The sequence below is a fragment of the Hyperoodon ampullatus genome (genome assembly GCF_949752795.1).
Source record: "Hyperoodon ampullatus genome assembly, chromosome: 5".
In the NCBI taxonomy this organism is placed as follows: Eukaryota; Metazoa; Chordata; class Mammalia; order Artiodactyla; family Ziphiidae; genus Hyperoodon; species Hyperoodon ampullatus.
In genome coordinates this window covers 33137731-33150360 of record NC_136918.1, presented here as the reverse complement: position 1 = coordinate 33150360, position 12630 = coordinate 33137731, and the positions used below count along the sequence as shown (strand labels likewise).

General features: G+C 45.3%; 1 protein-coding gene across 6 annotated transcripts in view; it reads right to left on the bottom strand.

Annotated features, from left to right (window-relative positions):
- KALRN (kalirin RhoGEF kinase) overlaps positions 1 to 12630 on the bottom strand; it is a gene marked incomplete at both ends in the record, with an annotated part of 640695 nt that overhangs the window by 29392 nt on the left and 598673 nt on the right. For 3 of the 6 annotated variants that reach the window (XM_079705108.1, XM_079705113.1, XM_079705111.1), the window contains 4 exons: positions 2138 to 2197; positions 3298 to 3421; positions 6997 to 7250; positions 9098 to 9336. In XM_079705108.1, coding sequence (XP_079561234.1) covers positions 2138 to 2197; positions 3298 to 3421; positions 6997 to 7250; positions 9098 to 9336 — 677 coding nt within the window. Of the gene's footprint in view, positions 1 to 2137; positions 2198 to 3297; positions 3422 to 6992; positions 7251 to 9097; positions 9337 to 12630 lie in introns of those variants that run through there. The other 3 variants (XM_079705114.1, XM_079705115.1, XM_079705112.1) reach the window with 1 other exon arrangement.

Sequence of the window (12630 nt, the reverse complement as noted above, 5' to 3'; positions counted from 1 at the left end):
ACACAGTTCAGAAGAGCTTGCTGATCCCTACAAGGATCCATATGAAATATACAAGGGCTGCAGGCACACCTACTACAGAAACCTTGGATTAACCAGAATATTTGCAGCTTCCAACCACATTCCCCCTCAAGAGTTCCAGTTCTGCCTCAACTTATTATATTTGAAAACTTTTCAGACATGCATCGACACGGTTTTCGGCTTTCTTCTGTCCAGCACTGACATCCTAACACCTTTCCTTATGCACCAACAGCACCTCCCTGGGACCCATCTCACACAGCTCATGCAAAGGGCTGCAAGCCCTGGCTGAATAAGAACCCTAGAAACGTGTGCAATTCACAAAGCAGGGCTAAGACATGTGCGCATGCAAGCTTTTGCTTATCTAAACGTTGAATGGAGCATTGGAGTACATCAGTTAACCTTCTCAGTGTATGTTGCTCATCTGGTCCCACATCTCCCTGTGCCCAATTCTTCCTTTAAAGAGCAGAGTGGGAAAGTCATTTTTCTCCCCCTAGTCCACCAGAGCTGAAAAACGTCCCAAATTGCCTTGTGGAACACAGATACCTGGCTTTCCCTCTCCCTCCATGTATTTGCAGATGACATTTTCACTACATGCCAGCAATACTGAGGTCTGGAGATACAGGTGCCATGAGGCATCTACAGGCTGACAGATGTGGGCTTCCCAGGAGCTGGTGCCTATCCTACGAAATGCAAGGAAAGCAGAGCCAGAAGTTTCCCCCACCTTCCCCATTCTCTAAGATATATTTAGGCTATGAATGCCATATCCACCTCCTCCCACAGGGGAGCCCTGCACCGGCCCACATCTGCCAGATTTCGCTCCATGGCAACACCCACAGCCATAGGGGACTATTTTATCCTGGCAGAACTCCCACTTTCAACCACTGGTCTCTGGCCTGATTCAACTCAACTGGTGCCTTCCACCGCTGACTTACCCCTCCTGGAGCCACATGGTCTTCCTTGGGTTTTGTGGTGGTTGTCATAATATGGTGGTGGCTTTCTTTGGGATTAGGTCAAATTAGAATAAGAATAATAAAGGTCCATCTAGTTAAGTGAAAAGCGTAGGGCTATAAAAAGGAAAAGGTTTTAAAAAAATATTCTGTATTTTGTGCACAGAAGAAACCTCTAAACTTTTATCCATTATCGGGGATGTGGGTACAGATTTGGAGAAAAGCATTTTAGTTTACTCTGAAGTGCAAAATGGCAGGGAAAGCCAAGTTTGCTCCAATTCTCTAGGTGTTGTAAATTTATGATGCTTGTCACTCAGTGGCAAGCCATGTGAGAGTCCTATTTCTATTACCCCAAAGAGTTCCTGGCCTAGAACGACCTGGAAGTTGACTGGATGTTCTTGTTGGTGAAGGTACTGGTTTCACTTCCACATCTTTGTAACCCTGGAGTATGAGAAAGGCCCCCGGGCAAGGTTTCAGCCTTCCTGTCTCTAGAGAGGCCTCTGCTAGGCCTACAGGAGGGAGGTGATCCCCAGGGTTCTTTTCCTTCGTGGCAGGAACGGCCACTGCCCAGGAGCCCTGGGGGCTGGGGAAGTGGGGGTTCTGGAGTTGCTGCGGTCACTCCTCATTTGCTATTGGCCAGCTATACACAGTGACTAGGGGCCAGGTCATCCCCCCAAACCATACCTACTCCATGATTTTACTGGAGCCTTCAGGGAGGAATATAAGTCCCAGAAGAAAAAGAACATACAAGGGAAAGAAAAAAAGAGGGGAAAGGGAGGAAGGAGAAACTAAAACAAATGAGTTCTTATCTTTAGCTGGGAACCAACTACTCTTTATAATGCTATTTTCCATGAAAAAAAATGTTTTCTAAGTTTCCAATTACGAAGTTGGATATTTGCTACACAAAGCCAAATCTGCCAAAGAAGAAAATACTAAGCAAGCATTCAAGAGAACCAGAAGGTTTAAAAAATGCACCTAGGAAAAGTTTTCTATCAGAATCAAACTGAATTAAGTTTTGTTTTGTTTTCTGTAAGTTGGATGGGACACCGAGAGATGCCCTAATATCACAATGTATCCTTGACCGGCTGGTCACTTTTAGCAAGGTCACTGTTACAGAACACATCAAAAAAGACAATCATTGTAGGAAAGAGGACAACAATAGCTGCTTCTACCTCCATGCTAGTATTAGGGTCAAGATCATCACACTCTGACTCCTCGGAACTGTTCGTCTCCTTGATGGGCAGCATGAGGAAGGGGGAAGAAAGAGAACACAGTTAGAACACAGGCAGCTTTGGCTAGAGGGTGGGGAGAGCTTGAAAGAAGCATGGACAATGGGAAATCGGGCAGAGAAAAACCAGGTGCCGCTAAGGTGGAGTGCAGATCACCTAGGGCGGCAGCATGCTCTTTTCAGGGAGAGGAGGCTGGGATCGTGTAAGCTGCTCATCTCACGGGAAATAGCAATGGAAGCAACCAAATGAAGCATGAGTGCTGTCGAATTTAAATTGTTGTCTTCTGTGAGGCTGGACTTCCCAGATGAGGGTGAGTGAGAGAGTACAATTTCTTTTCCCCAAGAAGGACATTAGAATGGGTTTTGATTGTTCTTATTTTGCTCAGGAAGACTCAGGTAGATAATCACACATTATAACAATATTAAACATCAGCGGTTCAATTTCCATTGTCCAGAGCCATGTCTTTTCTGAGAGCCCAATGTAAAGAAAACAGATCACATCGTTTCAAGATGGGGGACAAGGGTCTGTCAAAGCTTAGAATCAGTGAGTTCACAATAACAATTGGATTGTTACAAAGCAATAACTTGGGCTTCATCAATGTGCCTCCCTTCTCTGCCTATGCATAGGCCTGAAGGTGATGGCATCTGAATTCTGGGGAAAAGAAATGAAACTTTACCAAGGACACAGTAGCCCTTAAGTTCCAAACCTCAGACTTCAAAGGGTTGGAGGTTTGGAAAGCATCTCTAATCTCTTTACCCTGCATGTATTTTCAAACCTAGGATACTGAATGGGTGGCTTTGAGTACTTTAGTATGAGTCAAGCATCTTGCATTTCTAAGAGAATAAATAATACTGCAGATAATTTTGCTATAAAACATCTGCACAGTATAAGGAGGAAGGTATAAAAGAAAAAAAAAGAGATACTTACTTATTTGGATCGAAGTTGCCAGGAGAAATAAAAAATAAAACGTAAATTGATCTCGCATGCAAAATCCTACTAAACTACTTCCCCTCTGGTCCCCATCCACCCAATTTGCCTCGTGAGAATGCTGCAGGGTGGGAGTAGATGACAGGTCGGACACAGCTCCGGAACACCTTACTCACTTTAACAGAGACTTTGTTGCCCAGAATATCCTTGGGTTTACGAGGCCCTGTGGCTTCATTTTTACCCGTGTTCTCCACTTCCGCCCGCTTTCTCATGCGTAGAGTATGCCATGAACATGACTTCCTGTTGTACCAAAAAATGCACCAATCAAAATGGCAGGTCAGGGCAGAGTGAAGCGGTGGGTGGGCTTGCCACCCTTGGGTGAGTCAGTGGGTGAGTCAGCAGGTGAGGTGCTCCAGTCAAGCCCCTGCTCCAGAGGCCCCAAACCTGCACACCAGCTCCTGTGGTGGCTGGCAGCAGATCTCACCTCCAACAGGAAATGAGTGAGGATGAACTTTGACCCCTCCCAATAGATGTACAAGGTTGGTTGTAGCATTTGAGGCAAGTCTGAGTACTAAGTGATTAAACTCTACCGAGGGAAGTTTTCATATACTGATGAGGCCTTATAGGACTCAGGAATTCCCTTCCTGAAGGGTATGATGGACGGGAGAAGACTGTGGGGAGGGGGCAATAAAATAGGAAAGATAAGGGAAGTACATTCTATAGTTTATAAACTACTGGTACTTTCCCAGGATCAGGTATAAAGACCCAAAAGGATGCTTTTGAGGTTTTCATCTCATTATTTGTATTTAGGCTGTGGCCACTCCCAAACACCGTAGTACAGATAGGAGGCTCTAGGGCATTTGACTTTATAAACTCGTGGGCACCACTCATTTATCTGGATGACTTAGGATGAAGGGTTTCTTGGTCTATGTTCTCCACATCACTCAGTGTTTGTGAATACAAGGCTCTGTCTGACAACCACTAAGAGGTCCTAGAGTTTTCCTGTTGGGAGAAGACCCAACGCGTGCTCTCAGGGAGGTGAGGGTGGCAATGTCCCTTCACACTATCTTAACTTCTTCCTTCTCACAAGAGGGTTGGGAGCTATTTCTTCACAGACCTGAAAGAGAGGCTCAGAGCAGAGCTCTTGAGTTCCACATATGTTAGGACTCAAAGACACCAAAAGCCAAGTCTCAAACAGCATCAGGGACCCTGGGCAGGCAGCATCAGTTTCAGGTGTGGTCACAGAGTCTGGATGAAGTTCTATCATGTCTGGAGTTAAGTGAGGCTGGCTTCCCTTCAGTGTCTCCTCATCAAATTTAGGCCTATGCAGACAGAGCTCGATGAAAAGAGCATCATTAAGGGAGAGAGGGGAGAGAGAGAGAGGCCTATGAGATTTAGGAGGAAGGGAGATGCTCCAAAATGCGTAGCATCTCCTCCACAAAACTCCATAAATGTCACAGATTTTAGGATGACCTGGGGAAGGTGTTCTCAAGATATTTATCACTAGCATGGAGGTTTAGCAATCAACTTTCTGAGTAGGAAAGAGCGATCATAGTCATGTCCTCCAATTTTTTTTGGAAAGCGGCTCCTTCAAAAGGCAAAAAAGGATCTCTTGGCCAGACCTTCTCTTGTGCCTCCTAAAGAGGCAGGCTCCCTGGGATTCCTTGCATACCAGCTCTCACTCCAACTGTTGTTTCTGAGTGAGAACGGTCACCGAAATGAACCTCAGATAATATCACTCTTAACTGCAGACTTTCATCCCTTATCTTTACCCCCAAAGCCATGTCCCTGGCTCATTCTGAGAACATCTTGAGTCAGGGAGGTCCCTGCTGAAAAGACTCCTAGGGCAGCCGGCACAGTGCGTGTGTGCGTGAGCATGGGGCTGCATTCCTATGTTTATCACAACCCGCTGGGTCATTCGGCATGATTGGTGAGAAATTAGAAATGCTACAAGTAACACTGAGAAGGAGACTCAGAGTAGTACAAGTGGCAGGACACGCTCAATTTCGTACTCTTCTTCCCAGAAGAACGCGTCATCATGGTTTGGGGAGCTTCCATCTCTCGGCCACAAGCCTGGGGACTGATGTGGAAACAGGGTTTCAGTGACATTTATCCCACAGGCATCACAACCAACTCTGACCCTTGTGGTCACAGCAGCCCTGGGGAGGGTACGGTGAGTGCCCTTCACTGATAACTAGTGACAACCAGAGTCCATTGTTCTGCTCCACTCCCACCAACCCTTGTGCAAGAGGCACTGACACGGAACCGAATGACCAATCGGTATTGGAACCTGCTCTCTTTTGCCCAGACTGACACCCTTCCTACCAGTCCTCCCAAGGAAGGTATGAAAAAGTGACCAAAAGATGCAAGGGAGAAGTGCTGAGTGCCTGGATAATTAGATCACAACTCATTACGAGTTAGCTAGCTCTGTAAGCCACTGATTAATAAGAACCTCAATGCTTTGAGGGCCTTTATATCCAAGGCTTCATAAAAGGTACTGAAACCAAGTGTCTCTAGGATAAAACGAATCAGGCCTGTTGCCATTTAGGGGCCACTGCTGATTTCCAGCTGGGCCTGCGGTTACCTAGAAAGGCCAGGGTGGGGTCGGCAGTCTCTGTCGCTGAGCTAGAGAAAGCTCCAAGGAGGCGCAGCTCTGTTGGTGCTGCTGCTCAGGTATCTCATGGGAGCTCCTCCACCCCGGCCGCTGGCGACCACACAGCGTGGAGAGCAGTGGAGGCCGCAAGCCAGCCCACCGCCTTCTACACTAGCCACTGGTTTACGTCAGCACCTCAAGGTCGCCCAGCTGGACAGCATCCGATCTGCATCATCCCTCACCTCAGAGGTTAGAGAGAACACACAGGGGCTGCTTAGAAGGGAAGGCTAGGGTTGGACCTCTGGCCACAAAGGCACTTCTTGTGTAGGAAGGAACTGCCAATGCATTCAACCAACTCAAAGAAAAAAGAAGAATCGTTTGTACATTTAGAAGTCCCAGAATAGTGCACTGAGGAAAAAGGGTCAACTAGTCTTTAACCTCATTAAAACATGCTCATGGTGAAAATTTATTTTACATATTTAAAATAGTACATTTAAAATTATTAGTTACATTACAGGTACAATGCTGAACATTGTGACTCTCCATTATATTGCACAGCCTGACTTCATCCATATGGGTTTTTTTAAATAGTGCAAAATACTTTATACAGGAATGTGTTTGGAAGGGTCTTCGCAACCAAAATAAGGAAAAGAAATATCTTACAAATGACCAGGAACATATATTAAAGTGACAGGGGAGGGGGAAAGTCAAAAAAAAAAAGTTACAATCTGTACAGAGGAATTGCCATAGACAACCAAAAAGTCCCCTCTCTCCTGGGAGAAGCAGCAGGCCTCTGACCTATACAGGTCTGGCATTTGTGCTAAGGTAATTTTTTGGTGTCAATCAAAAAAAATATATATATATATATCAGTAACTTAATACAATATAAATAGAAGTCCAGTCCAGTGAATCCTGTGGTGGGTCAAATGGAGAAACAGGAGGCATGCCTTTTGTCACCTAGGGTTTCAGTAGGGTTCTTTTCTTAACAAGGGGGGGAGAAAAGAAAAAAACAAACAAACAGAAAATTACAAATGAAAAGGAAAGAAACACCATCAGTGTTACCACCACCACCACCAAAAAAAAAAAAAAAAAAAATCGGAACACTCCAGCCCAGTTGCCCCCTGCTGCGTGTGGTTCCAGCACTCAAACCTTGGTTCTGGTGGCACTGTCGAGAATAAGCAGCAGTAATTCCCTACCGTGTGTTTGCATTTTTGTGTTCTTTGTTTTGAATCTTTTTTTAATCCACATACTCCTCTCCCGGGGAAGCCAACGAGGCACTTACTTGATGCTCCCGTCACTATTTTCTGCGGCTGCCGTGGCTTTGGTGAGGGGTGCCAGGATGTTGCCTGGGACCCAGCCCTCGGCGGCGGGGGAGTGGTCGCTGGCGGGCTGGTACACCAGGCACATGTTCTGCTGGTTGATGGCAAGGACCTGGACCACCTCACCTTGGCTCACACAGATTTCGTTCTCCTTCAGTGCATAGTAATCTTTGATCACGGCCATGGATGAGACCCCACTGCAGCCTCCCAGGTCGCTCTGCCAGGAGACAAGGGCAAGAGGGACACAGACACAGGAAGGCTGGTTCACACGGGCTTGCTCTGCATCCTAATGTGTGGTTGAAAGTCAGCCCTCCCGCGAGCAGGGTAAAAGGCAAGCAGAAGATTATCTTGAAAAATGGAATTATATTCATAAACGGGCTCTGAAAATGTATTTTATTTATAATGAAAAATTTATAATGAAAATGTCTCACTAATATTATAAGTGAGGGTGAAAAGGTGGAGATACTGCCCAGCCTTAGGTAAAGGTATAAACACGCCTTCCACCTGGGAGTCCCTCCTTAGCATGCATCTTCCCACCAGCATCCTCCAGCTCATGGAAGGAAGAGTGTGGCACAGACACAGGGATACGTAAGCACCTGGGCAGAGCGAGGTCAGGGCAAAGGTCAGGTGAGTGGTCACCATCCCCCAAAGAAAAGAACACAGGCTCTTTGATACATGTTTTTCTTCCTTTTGAAAAAGCATTGGTCTTACTCTACATTCTGACCCTCCTTGAGACAGGAGTAACAATGAGACATTTGCCCAATTCAAAGGCAAGGGCATGACCTACCCTGACCCAACTCCTGTGGGAAGAGAACTCCAGTCCCCCTGTATTCATTAATATGAAAGGTCCTGCCCTCCATGACCTTTGCACATGACTCTGCACCAGGGAAGCTGCTTCTAGACAGACCTGTAACTTCCACAGATGCCTGGCTGCCTTACAGAGCATGGTGAGAGCCAGAAATTCTTCAGTAAGTTAATGTGACTTCAACTTATTCACAAGGGCAGGGGATTTTTAAGATGAAAAAATAATTTCCAGCTGATGTGATAAAATAGGTCAGTATAGTTACTCTTACACAGAACTGAACTTAGACATTAATAGTTAATTAAAACAAAAAATTAGGAATTCCCTGGCAGTCCAGTAGTTAGGACTTGGCAGTTTCACTGCTATGGCCTGGGTTCAATCCCTGGTTGGGGATCTAAGATTCTGCAAGTTGTGCAGCATGGCAAAAAAAAAAAAAAAAAAAAAAAAAAATCAACATCATCTAATAATTTGGGTAAGAAAAATAAAACTATAAGGTGGGAACATGTAGGTAAAAAATGCAGATGTTCCCATTCACAGACCCATTGAGTTCTAGAGGAAACAGGCCTGATGAGATTAAGTAAACTGCTAAGGTTCTAGGGCAAGTCGCAAAGTTCTGAGTTGCATAATTTGGAATAGAAACCAGATCGCCTGACTCGGGATCTAGCACTTTTCCCATTCATTGTCATTCCTACTACCTGGTGGGGTCAAAACAGCTGTGTAGACTGGATCTGCAGTTACACTGATGACTCTCCTCATGGCGATGTTTGAATTGTAGATTATCTTGGATAGTCTAATCCAAGGCTAGCTTCCCCCATTCACACACTGATGGGCAACATCCTCTTGCTGCTTCAGCCAATGGGCGTGAGCTCGCTTCAGCAGCTCATCATTAGAAAGGGCAATCTCTTCAAGATGTCAAACCCTAGAGTTGCGACTTTTAGATGATCCACACCACAACTCCTCTGTTTGCTACAAATCATAATTGCCACTCCAACATTACCATATTTGTATAGTGTTTCTGCAGATGACAATAGCCCTTTAACACAGAGCATCTGGATGGCGGGGGAGGAGGGTAGTGGAGAGGTAGGGAACTGGTTTAACTCACTCAGTTTTCAGGGGAAGAAAGAGAAATCATTGAGATCCGGCTGTATTTAGTGGGCTCTTGCTGCTAAAATGATCAGCATAAAAAGATGATACTTTATAAAGTAAGCCCAGAGGCTGTACCCTCAAAGTGGTGAAGCTGGCAGTAGTGGGCTGTCACTTACCTTGCTGGCCTCAAACTTGTCCCCAGCCTGGTTGTAGTCAAACCCCGAACTGCCATTGGAGGTAGATATCTTCAGGGGTGGCAGAGGTGGGTTACAGCTGGAGCCCTTTGGGGGCTCCTCGGAGCCCACGGGGATGGAGGAGTAAGGCCTGGGGCTGGCTTGGGGAACCCTAGCAGGCTGGGACCTCATCACAGCTGTGCTCCTTTCTTTCCGCTGATATTCAATAGGCGACTGTAGGGCTGCAGGGGAAGAGCAGACCATTACTCTCAGCTTTGGAAATCCCATAAGCTTCGGAGGCTTAAGAGGTACAGGCTTTGCGTGACGCAGAGTGAGGATACGTGAGGAAGATACTGCCCTGTTTTTAAAGAGTATAATCTACCGAGAACTATTCTTAGTTTTGTCTAAATGATGAAAATGCAAAACCGAAATGGTGCAAAAGGAGGGAGAGAGGGCGCTGTAGTACGTGTGTGCGTGGGTGGACACAGGGATGGGTAGGGTGGTAGTAAAGAGCTTCAGAAACTGCCAGCCATCAGGCCCTGACATGCAGGCTCTGCAGGGTGGAAGCAAATGGGAAGCGGGTCTGGGCAACAGGATGGAGTCAGATTCCCTGGAGCACAGAGCCATGGGTCTCTGCGGAGGAAGAGGAGATGAGACAGGTAAGGGAAGTTGGAAGTGCCAGGATGTGAAAGAACTGGAAAGCAGGTGAATGAGTCTGGATTTAATTCTGAAGTTCATGAAAAGTGACTGAATTAAGTAAACGTTCATGTTTTCAATGCAGGTGCTAGCACCAGAGTACACCTGAAGAAGGTTAACCTCGCAGCGGGGGCGGGGAGGGATCGGCCAGGCTGATTAGGAGCCATGAGATAGTGAAGGGGAGAGGCCGGACCTGAGCAGAGCCATGGGAACGCGGAAGGGGTGCGGTGCGCCAAGCGCTCCAGAGGGAGCTGAGGTTGACACAGCCTAGATGGGAAAAGATGGCAAGAAGCCAGGGTAGCTTGGGTTTAGAGGCTGGGAGAAGAGGTGGTCAGTGGAACTCTGGGGAAAGCTGCTTTGAAAGGAAAGAGGTAAGCTTTGTTTTCCTGAGTTTAAGATGATAAAGTTCCAAGGTCTTAGTACTAAAGAGGTACAGCCAGGCAAAAGCCATACAGGTCAAATTCTGTAACAGTGACTTCAAGGCTGGCCTGATTATGCTGTTTCTGTCAGTGTTCACTGTGACAAATATTTAATTGGGTTAACAGCTGGGGCCCAGAGAACTTTCCATTATAAGGATATTTCCATAGCAATAGGTATATACTTTAATAGGACTCAACATATAGTCCACACTTCCTTTCTATTTGAGGTCTCAGGAGGGAAACGTTGGCTCTGAGGTGCCTGCACGTTTGTCTACAAGCAAAAGCCTGGCCCCAGTCCATCGTCACATCCTTGTCTTTTGAGTGTGTCCAAGTGCTGAATAGGCTGTTGCCAGACCTCAGCCTTTCTCCCTGGAGAGCATTAAATATTTAGGTATTGAGAATCTAGTTCATTAATAGCTCCATAATTCACTATAATTAGGCAAAAGGTCTCTTGGAACCATGTGCAAGTCTGGATAACTGATTATGCCCAAAGAAGTACTGCTCAAGTTTGAAGCAGATAGCAGACAGTTGTGAAGCAGGCCGTAGCAACCTGATCTGATGAATCATTACCCATCTCATGGAAGTGGGGTATTGATTATACGCAATAACTGTGCTAACGTGTTTGAAAATAGTATGTCTTCTTAAATAAGCTGCATAGAAAGTCTGTGCTCTTCAAGGGCCTCAATCTGCATAACTTAGGTCTTAGGATCAGGAAAGCTGTGCATCTTTGGGTAGGGTTCGCATCTGGCTGATGGATACAGTGTCTTATACCTGGTCCTGTTTTTTTGCCTTGTTTGCTGGGGAACTCATAGACAAATGTATGCCCTACCACTAGCAACTATACTGCAGTTTTGGGGTTAGAGCCTAATTTTAAGTTATACAAGTTATACAGTTCTGGGTTCCAGTTCTTGTTTTAGCACCTACTGTTTTTGTGACTTTGGACCAGTTTCTTAACCTCCCTGAGCCTCCTTTTCCTCACCTGAAAAATACAGGATGATATTACTTAGCTTTCCACACTGATGTGAGGATTAAGTGTGGTAACACATGTGAAATGCTTTGCATCATGCCTCGCACAGAGAAAGGACTCAATATATGGGAGCCATTATTGTTACTCAATTATTTCCGGTTTCAACTTATTGTCCTACCTTATTTTTCTTTTGTCCTGAATTGATGAACTTAAAAACCTCATTCCAGCTTAGAATCTATCAGAAATTCCTAATAGAATCAATTTAATGAATGTATTTTATACATGCACATGGTTTTGCTTAAAATTATTTTATCCATAGAAGCATTAATTCAATGTTGTATACTCAAAAACTGTGAACTATATACAGCTTTCATTACTATCTCTCAGGACTGGGATGGTGTTTAATTTTAGACTCTTTAGAATAAGAAAGAACCCTAGAGATCACTTAGTTTAGTTTTTTTCACCAAACTGTTCTACAGTTGGGGGACCAGGGGCATGGCCCCCAAATACTCTCCGTAAGTGTGTAACTGCTTTGAAGTCTCGCGTTCTATCTTAAAAAGGCAAGGCATTCTGCTCCATAATCTTTTTATTTGTTTTAAAATAAACACAACTGTGTTAATAAATCCCTTACCACGGAGTAGTACAATTGATACCTGGTAATCTCACAAGGCTCTCCAGTGTTATCTAGAGATAACTTGGGGTTTGACAGACCAACTCAAATTCCCCTTTGCTCCCAACAGAGGTGATCGCTAGCTCTAAATTTCAGTAATACCTTGAAACTTCCCAGAACAAACTGTCAATTACACAGAGAATGACGCTTTCTGTGGGAGGTGTGCCATGTTTTCCTGCTTCCAGTGCTGCAGAACAGGTCTTTCACAAAAAGAGCCAACTGAGGCCCAGAGAAACATCATGACTTGCCCAAGGTCCATCCCCACAGCATTGAGTTCCATGATAACACCCAGCAAGTGCTCTATTTGCATCATTTGAAAGAGACCAGATTCTAGACTAGAAAAGGTGACACACCCAAGGGTGGACATGTATGTATAAACATGGGAGCACATATGGCCATACAGTACTCCTTCAGGTCCACAGCACTGGAGAACCTCTGAGATTACCAGCCATTAGCTACTAAATGGAAAAATACACGTCACTGATAGCTGGCCCCTGAGACAAAGAGGATGTGCCCATTTCAGACTTTTGGCCCAATTATTACCAGCTAGTAATGGTGGCACAAGGCACATCCTCTATGTCAAGGCTGCAAGAGATTATTTCTTCTTTGGGAAAGATGGCCTTCTTTATCATGCCCCATCTGCCCACTTGTGTATTTGGGTTCAGAAAAATTCTACATGAAGTGTTTCTGAAAACTACAAAGTTAGAATGCATATAAATGTGATCAGGGCTCATAACTCACCATGAGCCCAGACCCAAGGAGGCTCAGAGGTGTGGGGTCCCCT